This window comes from Haliotis asinina, chromosome 11 (assembly GCF_037392515.1).
Source record: "Haliotis asinina isolate JCU_RB_2024 chromosome 11, JCU_Hal_asi_v2, whole genome shotgun sequence".
Taxonomy (NCBI): Eukaryota; Metazoa; Mollusca; class Gastropoda; order Lepetellida; family Haliotidae; genus Haliotis; species Haliotis asinina.
Window position 1 is genome coordinate 32466817 of NC_090290.1, and position 20206 is coordinate 32487022.

At 37.5% G+C, this 20206-nt stretch overlaps 1 protein-coding gene across 2 annotated transcripts in view; it reads left to right on the forward strand.

The window, feature by feature from the left end:
- Positions 1 to 20206, forward strand: part of LOC137256606 (DNA mismatch repair protein Mlh1-like) — a 222554-nt gene that overhangs the window by 87514 nt on the left and 114834 nt on the right. For both annotated transcript variants that reach the window (XM_067794487.1, XM_067794486.1), the window contains exon 9: positions 221 to 333. In XM_067794487.1, coding sequence (XP_067650588.1) covers positions 221 to 333 — 113 coding nt within the window. The remainder of the gene's footprint in view (positions 1 to 220; positions 334 to 20206) is intronic.

The window sequence follows — 20206 nt, forward strand, 5'->3', positions numbered from 1 at the left end:
ACTTTAACTCAGCTCAACGATTAGGTATTCTGAGGAGGATTTGACATATCCTGTGAAAGTGTAATATTGCCTGATGTTTTTGAACAGTAACCATGGTAATTTCCTTTATGCAATATATCTGTTCCTTATTGGAAGTCCTTGCAGTCTGGATGTTTGTCTTACACCCACATGCATACAGAATACAATTATGTAGCCTTCTTTACTGTTTGTGGTGTTTCAGAGAGCTGCTTGAAGTAAGCAATGAGGAGAAGCATCTGGCCTACAAGATGCATGGATTTGTCTCCAATGCCAACTACTCCATGAAGAAAGGGACCCTACTCCTCTTCATCAACCGTGAGTACACATGTACTTGGAAAAAACGAATGAGGTGGCTATATTGTGTCAGGTTGTGCCAGGATGTGTCATGTAGGTGTGAGGCTGTCATGCAGCACTATTTTTTATCTTGTGGACATATTTACGCATGCAAAATGTTGTGTCATACGAACATAATAACTGATGCCAAACAGTGTGATATGGACAATAACTGACACAACATATTGTGTTTCATTGACATACTCATTAAGGCGAAATGCTATCATATTATCATATTATCTGAAAATGGACACATTATGGACATCTTATTGAATGAAAGAAAGTTATTTCAGTGTTTGAATTAAAAAAAATAAATTTATTGCATGATCCATTTCATATTTATGTGATATTTCAGTTCTGATAATACTTTCAAATTTGGACAGTCAATAACTGATTTTCCTCATTCAGTGTGTAAATTTCAATTCGAACAAAGAAATGTGTATGAACAACATAAAATGATGAGAAATTCTGTATATTTCCGTGTTTTTAGCACAATGTATGTGTCATGTACATATACATATTGAAATGGCTAGTCACCTGGACTCTAATCATAGAGGATATCACTGATATTTTCCTGTGTCTTCTGGTTTTTGGATGTTTGCTGCCATTGTCAGTGAGTGAGTGAGAATGGTTTAACAATACTTTTAGCAATATTCCAGGAATATCACGAGAAATGGACCTCACACATTGTACCCATATGGGTATGACAAGTCAGTTCCTTAACCACAAGGCTACCCCACCATCATCTACTGTCAGTAATATTCTCCTTTTGTGACAGCCACCTTTAAATAATGGAGTGAATTGACGTCCTGCAAGAGAATTGGTTAGAATCAGTTAGAAAGTTTTACATGTGTTCACTTAGTGCAGAGTATCAAATCAAATCCCCAAAAGATAAACATGACGTATTTTATGTACTTTGTTAAAACATTTGACATAACATTGTTGTACATCACCATGTCTCAAGGGATCTCTTGTTTGTCCTTGGATTAAATACTTGATATTCTCAAGCAGGAGGCACAAGGTGAGTGAGAGCGTTAACTTGATTGTTGCATGGAGAAAGTCCCACGAGAGAAGGTTTTTTCTACTGTCCTCATGTTACAGTATTAATGAAAATCACCATGATGATTGTGTGCACTGAATACCCTCAGACTTCTACTAGAACTACAGATGATGTGACCTTGATTACTCTGACACCAATAATATAACTTACACAGTCTTCTTTGTTTACTGTCCACATTATATATAGAGAATTGGTAGGGATTTGTCTGAAAGGGTATATCTCAAAATATGTTAGCGTGTTCTTTTATCGTGGAAGATATTTCCATATATTTTCTGTTGGCTGTTTAAATGGGAATTTTAGTTATGGAAGGTGACTTTTAGAATGTTTATGGAAAAAACAACAACTTTGTGTTAATATTCTCCTGTAAAAAGTTATCTGCCAGACCTGGCTTCCTCTAAGTAGAACCCATGAACAATTGTCACATTGTTACATGCCAATCTACATACATCTCAAGTTGAATTAAGATGGGTTTCCAAAAGGAAATGAACATCAATCTCTAGACACACACTTTATCATAGGCTGCCAAACCACTTCACGTCATTCAACAAAGATTTCTGGAAAAAACTGACATTGATCATGGATTTCCCAAAAGGTTACATGTCCGTCTGCAAGAGTGTCATGAAAAAAACTGACTTTGTTACATTGATTGCCTGTAATGGTATGTGTCATTACGTAACAACCTCTACACACACTTGACACAGACAGAGGGAACAGAAGCATACACTTTGTTATATGGTTTGCCTACAAGGGTAAGTGAGTATGGTTTTATGCCACTTGTTGCAATCTTCCAGCAATATCATGGCAGGAGACACCAGAAATGGGCTTCACACATTATACCCATGTGGGGAATCGAATCATGACCTTCAGTGTGACAAGTGAGCACTTGAGCCACTGGGCTACCCCACCGCCCTGCCCACAAAGCCCATCGTGATGTTTAGAAACACATACACTGTCACCTAGTTTGCCCACAAACATGTCAGTTCATAAGTATCTCTACAAACCATTTGCGCCGATTGGTTGCCAAAAGGCTCCTATCTATTGAAAAGGATCTCTATAAACATTTGACTCTGATCAGTTGCCGAAAGCTACTTATCTATCAACAAGGATCTCTACAAACAAAAGGCTACTTACATATCAACAAGGACTTCTAGAAACATGACTTACTGTGGCATGTACATGAGACTACCCCTTGATCCACGATGATCTGGCTGTCATTGTTTTACATCTTGCCCACAAGGTTACCTGTAAATCCATAAGGACATCTTGAAACACTTGTCACTGACCATTTGTCAAGTTAGTTATTTGTTTCTCAGTTGAGATCATAATAGGATATGTTTAAACTGAAGTACTAGTTTTTGTTGTAATTTTACAATGTAGAGATACTTTCTCAACATCAGTACACATTCTACTCAGACCGCCCTCTACAACCTCTAACCTTCAGTTCCAGCCCATTACACACTGTCACTGTTATCCAAGGGATCCCTGGAGCATTCCTGGGTATTTGATATGACTGGATTGTTTGACATCTTCACAAACCCACCAGGGTGTACAATTTTCTACCACAGTTAATAATTGACAACTTCTTGTTCTGTTCATAATGGTCACAAGTAGGGGAGCTTTGACTTTCGTCATCTTAAATACAGTCATTTCCGAGAAGAGGTTTGGTTGTTAACTGTATGGTAAAGAAGACCCAAATTTGTCTGAAGTATCTACAAAAATAGTCCTTACAATGTGTGTTATTATTTTGTACCACTTCCCAACTCCTGTCAGTGCCTGTCCCTATATGATATGTGTGAGTGAATATAAGGGAGTAGGGGTGTTAAAGCATATTTTAAACTACAGTACTGATGCCCTTTGATTTGTCTTTATTTCATGATTTGGACATTGTATACTTTGATGCAGTTTGGTTAGTAATTTTCATTTTTTTTCAGTTCAAATTCAGATGCTGTTGACTATTTCAGGATGAAACATGTAGTTATGGGATGTTTATATAAAGCACATTTATCCACTCAACTAGTACGTGCTCAAGGTGCTGATATGTTTACCCTTGATTATTGGATGTCACTATCAATTGCACATCTCATGATCAATCTCATTTCCTCGGGGATCACTCTTGCAGCCACTAGATGCATTGAGATATTGTGGCCTTCTCATCTTTAACATGTACCCATTTACAGATGCGTGGGCTGGGACATACATAATTACAGGTTTTTTTGTCCAAGTTTACTGCATGTCGCTGTACCTGCAACTTGGTATTTGCATATATTCATGTAGCCACCATCTGGTCAGTTACCAGCAGATTTGTGGGTTCTTCTACGTGCACAGGGTTGTGTACTGTACACTAGAGGTTGTGACAACACTGAAAGAATCTGCACACAAAGATGACTGCAAGGTTTGTAACATCTGGTCACAGGTGGGCTTGATCGTGACACCTAACCAGCTCAATGGATCACTAGCCTGGTGCTTTAGCCAGCTCGCCCACCATGCCCAATATATGCATATCTGTTTGGTGCTTTTATGTGATTTTATTTATCGAAATACTGCTTGGTAGGAACATTATAGTTTGTTGTGGTTAATGTCATGAGACTTTGTAAATACTCTAAATAAGATAAGTGAGCAGTATGGCTTATTTTAGAAAATCCTTAACAGCCTGTTGTTGACTCATTTTGAATAGAAAACCCTACCATTCATATTTATATTCCTGGTGAAATTGGCAACCGTGGTTGTGTCAAATTTTAAATGAAAAGGATGGGAGGATAATTGTGTCTGAATGATGATATAAACTATATATCTGGCTGGGCAGACAAGTGGCAAGTTGACGTCAACCCTGATGAAACTGACACAATCAGTTTCTCTCATAAACATAAAAGTGATACGATTCCGACCTCGAACACGAATTGAGCTGAGACAAGAAGTGGAAAGTCATAAACACTTAGGCATAACTTTACATAACTCTGACTTTGCATGGACAAGTCATACTGAAGATATTGTTAAGAAAGTTAGCCCTATAATAAACTGTCTCCAAAGTTTTAAGTATTGTCTTTCCAGAAAAATGCTAGAAACCATGAAGAAATCATTTTCGATGTTTATTGTACAAATAATAATAATTGATAATTGTACGAATGATCAATTCCTTATTCTTATTCTTGAGCCACAAACAATACCCACACCAGTCCAAATTAGACAGAGTGCACTGTATATGATTTGATTTGTCGTTTGTTGTATCCAGTTCTTGTTTACTTTGTTTCAATGCTATATGTACTGGTTTTGATATAGGCAAAGTTCTGCTTGTTTACCAAACTGGATTCTTTAGGAATATATATATGTTCAAACCATAATTCTCTAGAGAGCATAGGTAAAAAATGTCTTGGTAGGATTCTTTTCACAAATGCATCGAGATCAAAGGGCTAAGTCACTGAATAGAAACATCTCATTGGAGGGCTTGTAAGACTTCTCAAACAAGTATTAATGATGTTTGATTTCTCTGTGATGAGGCACTGCTGTGGTTTACGTCAGACCAAGTAAAATGTTATGTTTAACTCTTATCTTTTTGTAAAACATGCAAGATGGTGGAAAGACTAGTGGTGAAAGTATTCACTCATCACACTGAAACCTGGCACTTAGATGATGGAGGTCAAGGTCAGGGAGAAATGTTGGGGGCTGGAAGTACACAGCATTTTGACACTTGGAGTAAATCACCTTGTTTCATCATGAAAGAACCTGTCACATGCTCCCTTAACTCTAGTGTGATATTGTTTTCGTGGAAACCAGCATGCCACAAGAACTAAACATAAATGGGCCTTAACATGGACACACAGACACTTGTAGAGTGTGATAAATGTGATCATGTTTTGTTTTACACCCTCTCATTAATGTATGAATCTAGCACTTTTTTCTATTGGGATTACACTTTGAGCTACACTATGTTACTGAGTTAAGGACACAAAGTCTTTCATCTAGACCAGTTTTTGGACTTTATATTTAGTGGAAACCCCTGTGAATAGGCCTGGTCGCTGAATTTCGGTGCAGGCAGTTAGGTGCCTCATTCTGTGTGTGTGTGTGCGTGCGTGAGAGAGAGAGAGAGAGTCCCAGTTTGGACATAACATAAAGGAGTCCAAGAAGTACTTTAACACAAAAGTGTAATCCCAAATATCAAGTTGGCAAGATCATCTTCTAACAACATGGAGATACCAATTTCGTCTTAGCAGGTGCCTCTATTCAAATCAAAAGGCCCACAGCGTCTGTCAGAACATGAAGATTCATGCTGCCTCCAGATCAGTGAGCTTATTTGAGCCCTACTGCATAGCTTTTGGCAGTCTTGCCAGGGATAAGCGAGAGTGACATGGTTATATGGAATGAAAGCATCATTTTCATTTACAGATCAGCCAAACTTCATTATCTCCAATCTGTTTTCGTCCCTGATGCCCTGAAGGATTTGTACTTGTTTCCGTGTCCTGTGTCCAGAGTAAAATGAAACATTTGCGACATCCGTAACCACGGTGATACCACGTCCGTGTCATGCATATTTCATTGTCAATTAATTGTTTACAGATTATGCATACTGTTACCAATGTATTAGCTCTAAGCCTGATCTGAGACACCTACAGTAGAATTAGTTGATGTATAACAAAGATGTCGAAGTTGATGCCGGGAGTGACTGTGTGTAGCTCACATGGGGAACTGAGATCTGTGTCAAGAGATACCCATCTCAGGGGAGAGTTCCTTAGCTGATTGAGGAGTTGACAGAGTGTACAGAATATATGATAAGATAAGATAATACTTTATTGCCCATGTAGTGGAAATGTTCATTGCACAGTTCCATGTCTCAGTCACATTAAAATAATCATAAAAAAACATCTAGACACAACAACAGCATCAAAGAACAGCAATCTTGAAAGTTACATTCAGTCCCTATTTAGTTCACATATGCTTGAAGGTATAAAAGACATGCTACATGTCAGCACACACAATCTACGACCTGAAGGGAGAATGGAATATTCCAAAAATAGAACATGAGTTGGGTCTCGTAGAATTTTGTTCATCTTTTTGATAATTTGTTGCTCATAAAAATAGTCGATACTTACCAAAGGTAAACAATTATTTTTGGTGAAGTATTAAGACTTTTGAGCAATTTGTTTTTGTTTTGAACATACAGGTTCCCATACCAGCATAGAAAATTACAAGTTAGAACAGACTGGATAAACATTCTATGAAAAAGCACCATAATGGTTTGGTCTAACTATAAGTTATAGAACTATAGAATATGAAACCGCTGCTTACATTTTTTGAATATACTGCTAGTGTTAGAATTCCATGATAATTATGAGTCTAAAATACTGCTGAGATATTTGTATTCCTCAACTACTTTAATGTCCTTGACATTTATGTTTACTGGCGAGTTAGATAATATATCTTTCCTGAAATCAATTATCATTTCCTTTGTTTTGTTTACATTTAAAAATAGAAAACTTGAATTACACCACTCCACAAACTCACTAATTTCTGTAGTAATTGTTGATCAGTTTGTTTGTTATACAGCTCACACACATCATGAGCTAGGGATCCGTCTCTCAGGTACCAGGATGTGTACCCAGGACAATGTAGAATACTGAAAAACCACACAGTGCTTAAAGCATTTTGGTGTTATAAAATGTCTGCTGTAATTTCTGTATGCATCCTAACTGACATGGTTGTTGATGAAAACTGACATGTTGGCAAACTTTATGAATAAATTAATGGAAAAGGAAATTATAATTAAGAAAGTATGTTTTGCCAACTATCAAAGCCTTTTACATCTAGTAGAATAATACTTGCATAAATGATGATAGTTTGATCCAGACATAGATACTGAATGTGTAACACTTGAGGCTGTATACACCAGAGGCAAATGTCCTTGTGTAGGACAGATCATAGCTGGTCTAATAAGAGAGTATATGAAGTGCATTATACATAAGATGATTCAGCCTTGGTTCGTTTAGAGTAACTCTATATGACAGCCTCCAGAACTACTTGGAACATTGGCGCCACGGAACACAGTCCCTACTGTGAAGTACCCTCTCCATTACCTTCATATTTAAACATAAAAACAGATAAACAGTCTATAGACCATAGGGGCAGATCGATATGACCAGTAGAACGTAGAAACAGATCGGTGTGACCAATAAAACATAGAGGCAGATCGGTATGACCAATAGAACTTAGAAACAGATTGATATGACCAATAGAACATAGAGACAGCCCTGAATGACTGATGAAGACAGTACTATCAGATAGATAGACTGTGCTACTTGTCAGATACACCACAGAAATTACAGGCAGATAAACTACATATACCCTAGAGTCAGTGCTATATTATTGAAGGACCATAGAGACCTGTGATATGTAAAGTGATGCTTCAGCAACAAAGTAACCGTGGAGAAGGATGCCAATGGTGACACATTCTCATTTGAGACTGAATTATCAGTTAGCCAGTTTGGGGGTTAGACATACACTCTGCATAATGTTGATACAGTTTTGTTGTCCAGACTCCTTCTTGAATAGCCCTCTATCCTTTGTGTTTGTTGATGGAATATCTTCCAGAGCCTGGCACCCATATCTAGTGTAGGCCAGTCAGTGTGTTGTTATTGTTCTATCTTGATCTGTAGACAGAACACAATTCATTTCTGACTGAGCATAGGTAATTGTATCATGCATCGTTATTGCCCAAAAGTGATTTTAACATGTTGAAATATTTTCTTGTTTTGAAGAACCTTTAAGTCTTATTGCTCCTCATTTTGTCATACCTTGAGAACTATGCACAAAGCACCTTTCACAAAATCTCTTTGTAATTATAGCATGAAACACATAAACACCACCATTAGGCTTTGTAAACTTCCTGTTTATTATGGTAGCATCCATGGTATCTCCATGATCAAGAGATGGAAGGATAATTCAGTTCATTAAGCTATTGACAAGTTTTATATGCATTTGGGAGTGTCAACACTAATGTGTTGTGATGCCTTGTTGCCAGTCGTATTTAGCTGCTGTCAGTAAGCAGCTTATCTCTTGCAATGATGCCACCACAGATCACTAACCTGTCATTGTATTTCTGCGTTTGTGTCACGGTTCTGTCAGAGGTGATGTTCAACTCCCTACTTTTGAGATGACATGCTTTGATCATGTACAGCAAACTTGAACTTGTCTTGTGGTGTCAGAATATTCACCACATGATTAGAGTCAAATTAACGTTTTTAAACTGACAACCCATAACTTTTAATTAATCTAGTCAGTTGATCTGTGTGAATTTCAGGGTTCATTCTTGTGCCTTGTATGTGTGGACTGTTCCCAAGTGCCCTGTATGTGTGGGCTGTTCCCAAGGGCCCCATATGTGTGGGCTGTTCGCAAGTGCTCTGTATGTGAGGGCTGTTCCCAAGTGCCTTGTATGTGTGGGCTGTTCCCAAGTACCATGTATCTGTGGACTGTACTATAGCGCCTTGTATCTGTGGGCTTTTCACTTGTACCCTGTATCTGTTAGGCTATTCCTAAGTACCCTGTGTCCAAAGGTGAGTGCCCTGTATCTGTAGGCTGTTCCCAAGTACCATGTATCTGTGGATTGTACTATAGCGCCTTGTATCTGTGGGCTTTTCCCAAGTACCATGTATCTGTGGACTGTACTATAGCGCCTTGTATGTGTGGGCTGTTCTCAAGTACCATGTATCTGTGGACTGTACTATAGCGCCTTGTATGTGTGGGCTGTTCCCAAGTACCATGTATCTGTGGACTGTGCTATAGCGCCTTGTATCTGTGGGCTTTTCACTAGTACCCTGTATCTGTTAAGCTATTCCTAAGTACCCTGTGTCTAAAGGTGAGTGCCCTGTATCTGTAGGCTGTTCCCAAGTACCCTGTATCTGTGGACAGTTCCCAAGTACCCTGTATCTCTAGGCTCTTCCCAAGTACCCTGTATGTGTGGGCTTTTCCGAAGTGTCTTGTATCTGGAGGCTATTCCCCCTGTATCTGTGGACAGTTCCCAAGTACCCTGTATCTCTAGGCTCTTCCCTAGTACCCTGTATATCAGGGCTGTTCCCAAGTCCCTTGTGGACTGTTCTTGTGCGTTTTTGTGGCAGATAAGAATGGACAATAGTGCTGAAAGGAAAATGTAGAACTTATCAAGGCAACCCTTTTGAATCTGATATTAGTGACTGAGATCAAAGCATGCCTTCCTGCTCCCTATGTGATTTATGTAAAACATTTTTTGCAATAAATTGAATGTGAATATCCTTACAAGTGCACTTTTTCCTATGCTTGAAGGTAACCCCAATGGAGCCCTTGGTCACTTGATATCAGTCCTTGTCATTACAAAACTACTTGAATCACTGCAAAGGTGGCCCCATGGTAAGGCAGACCAGCAGCATATGGATGTTTGCTGTTTTAATAAATCTATAAATACCTAATAAACCAAAATTCCAGGGCATAATGAAACTAAAACATTGGATGTATTCACCAGGTAACATTTTAATCCCTTTTTCAAGACAGTTCCAAGAAATAACGATGCTAGAAGTCCCAGTCTATGGGTTTACGTTGCAGAGCAAATGTCATGTCAGCTGTGTGTATAAGAATCATATCTTGATTTCATATCCTGTGGTTGCCAAATCAATTGACTCACGTTTGTAAGATAGTGATTATCATAAACGCTTATATTGTATTTCACCAAGTTATATTTACCTAGATTTTCATTCACTGATCCCTGTGGAGGCCACTACACAAGCTGCCCTTAAGGTGCTCAAATGTTGAGTCACATCACATCGTGCCAACCACTGCTGGCTGGATCAGGGCATATAACAAACAAAGAATAAACCACTCAGGAGTGTGACTTCCTATAAAAGTCAGCTGCAACCATTAATCTTGCACTAATTATGACTGCAACAGCCCCAACCTCTTTTAAGCATGAGTTGTGAAAAACATATTTAAGTGACCACATTTGATACTTGTATGTAGGAGAACTTAAACTGAGTGTAAGTCTCCTGAAAATATAACTCCCTGTAGTGACATAAACTCCAGACATCATCCCATGCACTGTTTAGCTGAATACCTAACTAGCCTGTACAGTTTCACAATGGAAGAGATTATGAACGCACTGAGCATGTCAAGTGTCATGTATGTACACTGATGATGTGGAGATTTCAGGAAGACCATTGTTGCTAGTGGAAATACTTATGTGTGCCTCAGTCCATTCTCTAGTTAGCCTATTAAAGTTTCATGTCTGCATTGTTTGGTGGTTTCTATGCATGGACACTCTCTTTCTGTTTCATATGAGTTGTTTAAAGTTTAAGGGAAAGATTTCAATGATTTGATTATCTTTTGTATCAATCTAGGAAGATCAATAGTGTCTTGTGTTAAGTATTCAGATATTTTTTATGTTGTGCATAAAGCAGCATTGATAATAAAACTTGGTTGATGTGGGTGAATTTATTTGTAGCAAACAATCATCCCTAATTTTTTGACAAAATCAAATTTCCAATAAAAAAATAGACCAAATACATTACATTTTCAGTCAACCCACAAAGAAATTTTAATTCTGAAAATGGTGAGTTTATGAAGTGTCATTGATTTTTACAAAGAGATGGTTTTACTGAGCGTTCTGAATCGTTCTTGGGTTCTTTGTAGATTGCCAATATTATGACATTGCACAAATATCAATTATTGCTTGTGTTTGAAATGACAAAACAAACATGATAGAGAGATTGGCTGTTAAGCAAATGATAACAGCAAATATATGGTCACAGTGAGTGAGTGAGTTTAGTTTTAGTTTAGAAATATTCCAACTACATGGCTGATGTCTGTAAATAATCGAGTCTGGAGCAGACACTCCAGTGATCAACAGTCTGAACAGTGTACTACACAACCGGGATATGATGACATGTGCCAACCAAGTCGGTGAGCTTGACCACAGATCCTGTTATTCCTTTGATCCCAAATAACACTGATTAAACTGATTTGAAGTTTTTACTTATTTTAGTTTCCTGATCTCTTACATTTTTATTTAGGAAGTTAATTTGATCAGATGGAAAACTTGCATGTTCACCTGCTTCCCATCTGGTAAAGATAAGATATCAAGATGTTTATTTGGAGTGGAACTTTCGAACTGATCCTTGTTCATTGCTTCTGTGAAAACGTTTGCGTCAGACAAAAGTGTATCCCCTTCCCTCCTCAGAAAGGAGTCATTGAGTGAGTTTACTTTTACACTGCTTTTAGCAATATTCCAGCGATATCACGGCCAGGGACACCAGAAATTGGCTTCACACATTGTACACATGTAAGGAAGCAAACCAAGGTCTTCAGCATTGCAAGTGACAGCTATAACCACAATGTTACGTAAGTCACTGACCTCAGTCAGAAATGAATGGGTATTGTTGTATTTTCCTGCTACTCTTCTCTTCTCTTCATTGACCACACTGTCTTGGCCAGGATATGTACAGTAAGTCCTAGCAGCCACATTCTGACAGCTGGTAGTTGTCCATAACCCAGGGGACTGTCAGTGGTGTTGCTTCAGAAAACACCCCAAATAGTCAGCACGGAACTACCCACTGACATCATAGAAGGAATAAATATTTCATTGCTAGTGACAGGTTTGACAGAGCATGGAGAGGAAGACACCTATATGATTGTCCCGCAGAGATTTCCCTATTGTTTTTAGACATGTTTCAACACCTGAATAATTAGTGTAGGTGTTCACCTATGCTAATGCAGGGAAAGTCACTTTTCACTTAAAGGCATACTTAGGGAATTGTTCTGTTAGACTACTGTTTTTGCTAGGTGCAGAACTTCTGCATCCATCTTTTCTCCACTGACTGTAGTTGTTGGTTAACTGTGACTGTTACTGAAGTTCCACCTATTTCACCCTTCCATCTTGTGGAAGAGTTTTTAAAATGAGTAAGTTTAGCTTTACGCCACATCTACCATTGTTCCATCAATATCACAGCAGAAGACATCACGAAAAGGCTTCACACCTTGTACCCATGTGTGGAATCAAACACAGGTCTTCAGCATGACGAGTAAACTCTTTGTCCACAAGGTCACCCCAACAACCCATTAAAATGGGTCAATTTTTCTTCAGCAGCTTAAATTATGTTCGACCCGTGAAGGTCCCTGGGTAGAATAGGCCTTCAGCAACCCATGCTTGCCATAAAAGGCGACTGTGCATGTCATAAGGGTCGACTAACGGGATCGGGCAGTCAGGCTCGCTGACTTGGTTGACGCATGTCATCAGTTCCCAATTGCGCAGATCGATGGCCATGTTGTTGATCACTAGATTGTCTGGTCCAGACTCGATTATTTACAGACCACCGCCATATATAGCAGGAATAGTGCTGAGAGCAGTGAAAAACTAAACTCACTCACTCCCTAAATTTTTGTTCTAAATACTGATTATCTTTATTATCTCTAAATCATGATTAACTAAGGTCAGACAATTTGAACTTCATATTGCTTTGATTGTCAATTTTTCAAAATGGAAAAGCCAAAGCATTCATTACAAATTATTGCATGATGATGAGTGACGTGCCCAATTCCACGACACTGTAGTACGATGTCAGCAATGGCTTTATTAGGTATAGGGGTGGTAGGGTAGCCGAGTGGTTAAAGCGTTCGCTCGTTACCTGCGAAGACCTGTGTTCGATTCCCCACATGGGTACAATGTGTGTAGCCCATTTTCTGGTGTCCCCCGCTGTGATATTGCTGGAATATTGCTAAAAGCGGCGTGAAACTAAACTCACTCACTTTTTAGGTTTATACAATTGAATTATCAGAAACATAGGCCTCCATAAGGAAGTTATTTGTCTTTTGTAATGTTGTCAAATATTTTTCATGCTTTTCTGAAGCACTAATGTTAGTTGCACTAATGTTAAGTGCTTTAGAAAGGTGAGAGAAACCTTATTTACAATCTTCCACCCTTAATCTTATATGTTTGTACTAATTCTAGATGTACATGTGTCAGTGTTTATGATGGTTAACTTGTTACAAAAAATATTATATTAAATCAAGTTAAAACACAGCTTGCCTCTAAAATTAATTTACAGTCGTCCTGTAAACAAATCAAATAATCTTGTCAGTTCAACAACAAAATACTTCATCATTTTTTGCATTTGACATTAACTGATCCGTGATGTGCCCTTGGTGGATAAATGGACCACAAATCTAATAAAGTTCTACAAAAAATGCTTCAGTTATATTATACAGAAAGAGGGTGAATGTGTGTTAAGCCAATCAGAAAGTTCACCATACAAGCCAAGTTCTTCTCAAGCTTAACAGGGGATGATTTTTTCCGAGGAGACAAAAAAAGATATCTACCTAACAAGTTACTGTGAAGTGTTTTCTTCAAAGTTTGTTTGAAATCTAACCCTGGAAAATCATGCTAACGCAAGCAACCCTATCAGCTGGAACTAGTAAGACAATTAGTCTTTCACTTGAATACATCAAGGCTAACCCTGTGGTATTATAAGCAATCTCATTCCCAATCACCAGTTTATCTTGTTTTATTGCACTGAAGTTTACAATGTGTATTTGTATTTGGGATGGGTCACTCCTTGCTCTCTTTGATCTCTGTGTGATTGCAAGACAATATGTGAACATATAGGACAAAATTATTTAAGGATTGCCCATTATTTTGTGGTTCACTCGTGGTTCAGTAAGATATGAATTAAGACAGCAATATTCAGACTTTTGTTTTAGAATCTCCAGTGAAATCATAGTTTGTGGATTTGTTTTTTCAACTGAAATATCATAGTCAAACCATATAATTAAATTGAACAAAAATATAATTAGTTTCATTAAGAAGAGTTACATAAATTTAAGCATAAAGTAAATGCCTAACTAGATTGGTAAAGATTAGATTCCTAGATATTTATTTCCTTGATTAACTTTAGATGATAACTGAAAAAGGTCAGACGATTTTATAATCCCTATTTTTTAAAATCCATTTTTAAAATCCACAAATTTTTTACTGTCAATTTGCCAAAACATAAAACCCAAACATTCATTGAATATTATTGCTAGACTAACAACTAGTCTCTGAAACATTTTACAAAAAAAACCCCACATCTCATAGTAAAAAACAATATAATATAATGAATAGGAGTCCTGAAACTTTCTGTATTTTTCATAAGCTGTGGAATTGTAGACTTGCCACATTTTCTGTACTTACATTGGCTCTCTTGGATATATTTGTTTCAGGGTCTGTATGACAATCTACCAACCACACAGCAGTAGGGAATACACACTGGGTTGTGAGGTGTATCAGGTGATAATTTAGACATGTAACTTGACACCCCACAAAATCTGTAGCCATCAGTTTATTGTAGCATCTAAACAAATAACTCAAGACCAGATGAGCCAGTTGTTGGAATGCCAAAATTGCTGTGATCACAGCAAGGTTGATTATCACATTTGTTAATTGTATCAGCACACTGTAAAATATGTTGTGTATGTATCACTGTACAAAATATTACATTTGTAAGGGATATCAGCACATCAAGAGTGGTGAATGGTACAACTGAGTGTAATGTTACATATGTCGGGGGTATCAGCTTTGTGTAATATTGCCAAGCTTAGTTCTGTTTTAAGGTTTCTGAAGGTGAGTGTGGTAGAACATGGCAGGTGCTGGAGAAAGTCTCTAATGACCTTGGGCCGTGTCTCTGGCAGACATCTGTTTCTGATTAGGTAGCAGTGGGATTCGAAAATCCACTCATCAACTTGTTATTGTGATTGGGTTAATGTTGAACACGTCCGTGATCATTGTTTTAGTTATATCTTGTAATGACAGTTATATCTTGTAATGACAGTTATATCTTGTAATGACAACTAAACACTGGACAAAACTCAAAAGCTAGAGGTCCCAGATGTTGCAGAATTATTTTTAATGAGTGCATGTGACCTGCTCCAAAGACACGGTCCAAATGTCACTAGCTATTGAAAATAAGTCACGTATATTTTTTATTAAACATCTCATTAAAAAAGACTGTATATGTTCAAATATTTCATTAAATGACCAATCAAATATAATTATTGTAACTAGAAGTAAGCAAGGTCAGAAAACAGCATTTTGCGAATTTTCTGTGTATGTTTTGAGGTGTAATTCAACAGTTAGATCTCTTGTTTCATATGATTCTATGATTGTTAGTCTTCCACTTGTACTCAGATCGCAATGAAAGCTTGAGGTTTATGACCATGTATTTCAAATTACATTCAGACAATTTTTAAGATGTTTTGTATTTATTCTTTTCCGGACCAGAAAATAGAAACTGTTCAATATTTCTTCACCAACCTTTTCACATAGACACGTCTTATGGTGAACTAATGTCTTTTGATAGTTTTGGATTTCTGAATAAAATATTTTGTATGTTTTGATGGCATCAAGTTTAACTTCAACTTTAATTGGCGGTGCTGCTTTTTCTTGATTTAGTGGTGGTACTTTTTTGGATTTCTAACTCAAATGTTTTTGTTTTCATGGCAACAAGTTTGACTTTGACTGAAATTAGTGGTGGTTCTTCCATTTTTGGGTGTCCAAGGACCTATATACACAAATCAACAGTACTACTCTATGTCCATTATCAACATTACTAAGGTACACCAAACCGTACTTTTGACATTGTCAAACTCATTCTACACTTTAGGTATTATTGATGACTTTGTCTCCTTTTCCTGCATAAGTGAAAAGAGCGAATTTGGATTTCAATTATTTTTATTTACAAAAAGACTATCATCTACTGACGTGTCAGACTTAATGAATCACCTTGACCTGCACAATCAAGGTTGTCGTCCTCCTTATGAAAGTAGTCCTCAACAGCAATGTCGTAATTCTCTCCTACAACTGCAGTGCATCAAACTATAGTCACTCACAATGTAGCTGACAAATAAAGCATCACAATCAGACCAGCTCAGGTTCATACGTTCAGTCAGCATACCATGTTTAAAACTAAGGTGCAAAAATCTGCTCAGTGACTTCTAGCACCACAGATCATATGTGTATTGCAAAACTTCCCCATTCCCATCTGAGCTAAAAAGCTTTGAGTGAACTTCATCCCTTGAAGGCTGAGAAATAGGTCACGAGACAGATATGTTTAGATTTCTGTCTTCAAGGTTCTAAACAGTCTGTGAGAAATGAAAGGAACTCTCATCCACAATTTACAGGGGAACCAACGTTTGAATTGCTGGACTTGCTCATAAGAACCAGTCTGAAGATAGAAAATTAAGGCAAAAAGGCAGCATATGCATGGGCATCATCTGCTCTTGTCACTTGATTTCTGTGTTTTTGCTCTTTAAAGGGAATCTTTTTTTCTTCTTTTATTTTTGATGGACAAAATGGGAATTTGGCGAAGAGTAGAACAAGCTTTAGGAATATTTATGCTGTGTTTTCGTCCAATAATGCACATGTAGTCAGTTCTCTCCCTTTGATATTCCCACCTCAAAAAGACAAACTTGCCATGTCTGTTCATTTTTAGAATGTGACAGCTTTCAAGTTGTCAACTTTCTTTTTTGTTAGGCACTGTTGGTGTGCATATTTCACGTATTTCAAATGTAGTTGCATATGCTCTTTTTAACAAGATCAAAGCATTGTATGACTTGTTTCATCAAACTTCAGTCTGTCTTCTGAAATGGTTATCACAGATTTTTAAAACACTGATATTAAGAATAATTCTAAGATGCTCCGGTGAAACATCACTTAGGCACCGACAGTCCTTTATCAGATGATAATGCGCATTTTTTGCATTACGTCACAATGTATTGGTGTCACTGCGCCATTTTAGTCTGCCTCCTTGTAATCAAACACTTTTGCATTACGTCACAATGTATTGGTGTCACTGCGCCATTTTAGTCTGCCTCCTCGTTATCAAACACTTTTGCATTACGTCACAATGTATTGGTGTCACTGCACCAATTTAGTCTGCCTCCTTGTAATCAAACACTTTTGCATTACGTCACAGTGTATTGGTGTCACTGCACCAATTTAGTCTGTCTCCTCGTAATCAAACACTTTTGCATTATGTCACAATGTAACCAACGTCATGATGCATGTCAGTTGTCATCACCTCATATAGCCTCCTACTAAACTACTCCTTTGCATCCCATTTCTTGTTTTGCATGGGTTTGCATGTTTACATTCCCACAATGCAATCATGTAATGTTGCTCAACTAGTCAGCTTCATCTGGAGTGAGTGAGTGAGTTTAGTTTTATGCCACATTTTATGCCAGCAATATTCCAGCTATATGGCGGCAGACTTTAAATAATCGAGTCTGGACCAGACAATCTAGTGATCAACAACATGATCATCGACACCGATGATATGTGTCAATCAAGTCACCGAGTCTGACTGCCCGATCCAGCTAGTTGCCTCTTACGACAAGCATTGTCGCCTTTTATGGCAAGCATGGGTTGCTGAATGCCTATTCTACCCCTGGACCTTCACGGGTCAGCTTCATCTGGATGTAATGAACTATACTTAAGTTGGTAGTACAAGCGTGACGTTCATGTTGCCCCATGTGGTTTACGTTAATCACAGATGTAATGAAAATAATTTATTAGAGAAGATATTTAACCCGAACATGAATTGTCACCAAATTGTTTATCATGTGTTCTTCTGGTAATGTTCATCTCAGTGAAGTGGGGCAGACATGTCAAAAGAATGGCGCATCAGTTATTTTTCTTAATTTAGATTACAGACATCGTCATTTGTTTTCTGCCTTAGATTAATTGATATTATCCTTAGAAAGTATTAAATACGACATCTTAGAAAAGAAATACAGTTCGCTGTTCCACCATGTATAGTGTGATAAAGCACACTTTCAATGCGACCTAATACAAAGTTAAAGCACTCAGATGCAAGCCTCCTCATGTTTTAACTATAAGAGTTCAGGGGGAAAGTGTGCTTTATTACACTATACATGATAGTGCGTCAAACTGTATATCTTAAATATGACCAACAATATCAGTGGAGAGTGTCTTGAGAACATTATCCTGGACAGCAAGAAAAAACACCACCATCTTTTTGAGAAAAATTCAGTGGCACAAAACTATTGTTCCAACTGAAAATGGTCACAGAGAGCATAATGCTTAAAGATAAAACACAGGGCAGAATGATTCCAAATACCTCTTGTGGGTAACAATGTCTTAAGAGTATGTAGCCCATGATGGGACACTTATCCAAATCATTACACAAGCATTACACCCGTAAGTCAAGAATAATAATAAATTCCACAATTGCATGAAATATCTACTGAAAACTGTGCCTGACATACAGTTCCAACTGTTCATGAAAATTTGTTAGTAAATCCTAATCAAACTGTGTTGGTATGTGGTGCCTTCTGTCCCAGAAGGGGAACTGTCAAATTATCTAATGACAAGTCAAATGTGCTGGAAAAATCAACATATGGTAGACGTATGAAAGGACAACAGTTATTTTAACACGAGTCATCAGAAGATGACATATCCTCCAGCTCCTACACATTATTAGAAAGAACTTATCATCTGACAGTTACGTGAAGACCAGCTTGATGTTTTGTTTTGGACTAAGACCAAATCGTTTCCATGAAAATCATAAAATATGTAAAGGCACCAAATCTGTAAATAGCAACAGACACTACTTCAATACCTGCCAAACAAATCTGCCAAGTTTTGCTGAAAGAAATATAGAAATTTTCAAGTTGTGCTCCAGAAAGAAAACACACCCCTCCCTTTTGAGACCAAGTCCAAATTATTTCCATGGAAACTGAAAAAATCTGGGATCTGCCTCACATATCAGCTAAGTTTTGCTGAAAGTTATTAAGAAGTTTCAAGTTCAGCTCCAGAAATAGGCACAGTGAAGTTAGGAACGTCAAGGTTGTGGGTATGCTTTTTTTTTAAATTTCACTGACATTGTACACTGAACCAAACCCTATAAATATGTTATGTAAAATTAATAGTAATTAATAATAAAAATTAATTATTAGTAATTTGAACAAGAATAAACTAAACATGATTGGTTTAATCTGATGATCAAGGCAGTTGTGCTTTTAGGTTCCTTTTTAAGGTAAGTGGAGGGCAGTGTAGGGAAATTCTGCTTTAAGGATGACTGCCTTTGGCATGTCTTGTTCCAAGTGAGAAGTGTTGCCATTAAAAATGTCTTTTTGATATCTCTTTGTGGAGTTTATAACAGGCTTTGTGCCTGGATGTAAATTTTTCCTAACTAGATGTGGTATAATTCAGGTGAAAATATATGTTACTTGCTTTACTGGAAGTATCACTGGTAGTTTTTATTGTTCGAAAATGTACAGCATTTTGGTGTGTCATTTTGTCAGAAGCGTGTCTTAAAATCTGGTTTCAGAGCATGAATTGTAATAATGATAACACTGCTAGCTAGCCAGTTTATCAACAAACATCACAAGCCTAGGATGAGACCACATGTATAGCATGTGCCTTGTTCTGGGGTAAGATAGAAGTCCCAGAAACTACCATCATAGTAGGGATGTACTACAGCAATCCAATCTGAAGGTGTCTGATATGAAATGTTAAGTAGCATGTGTAATTGGTTGGATTGTTCATCTGATAGGGTTGCAGAGCAACGTGCTCTCTCATCTACATACACTCAAATGGTTGTGATAGGGCATCTCCTTAGAAACGCAGTGACAAAAATGAACAATACATGAAAGAAGCATTGTTAGCAGCATACTAAAATATGTGTATATATGTTTGATAACTTCACCAAAAATATGCTGTTCATGAATAAAGTGTTTATTGACATTGAAAAAGTCAGGAATATTTGTGTACGTAGGCCTTCAAACCATTTC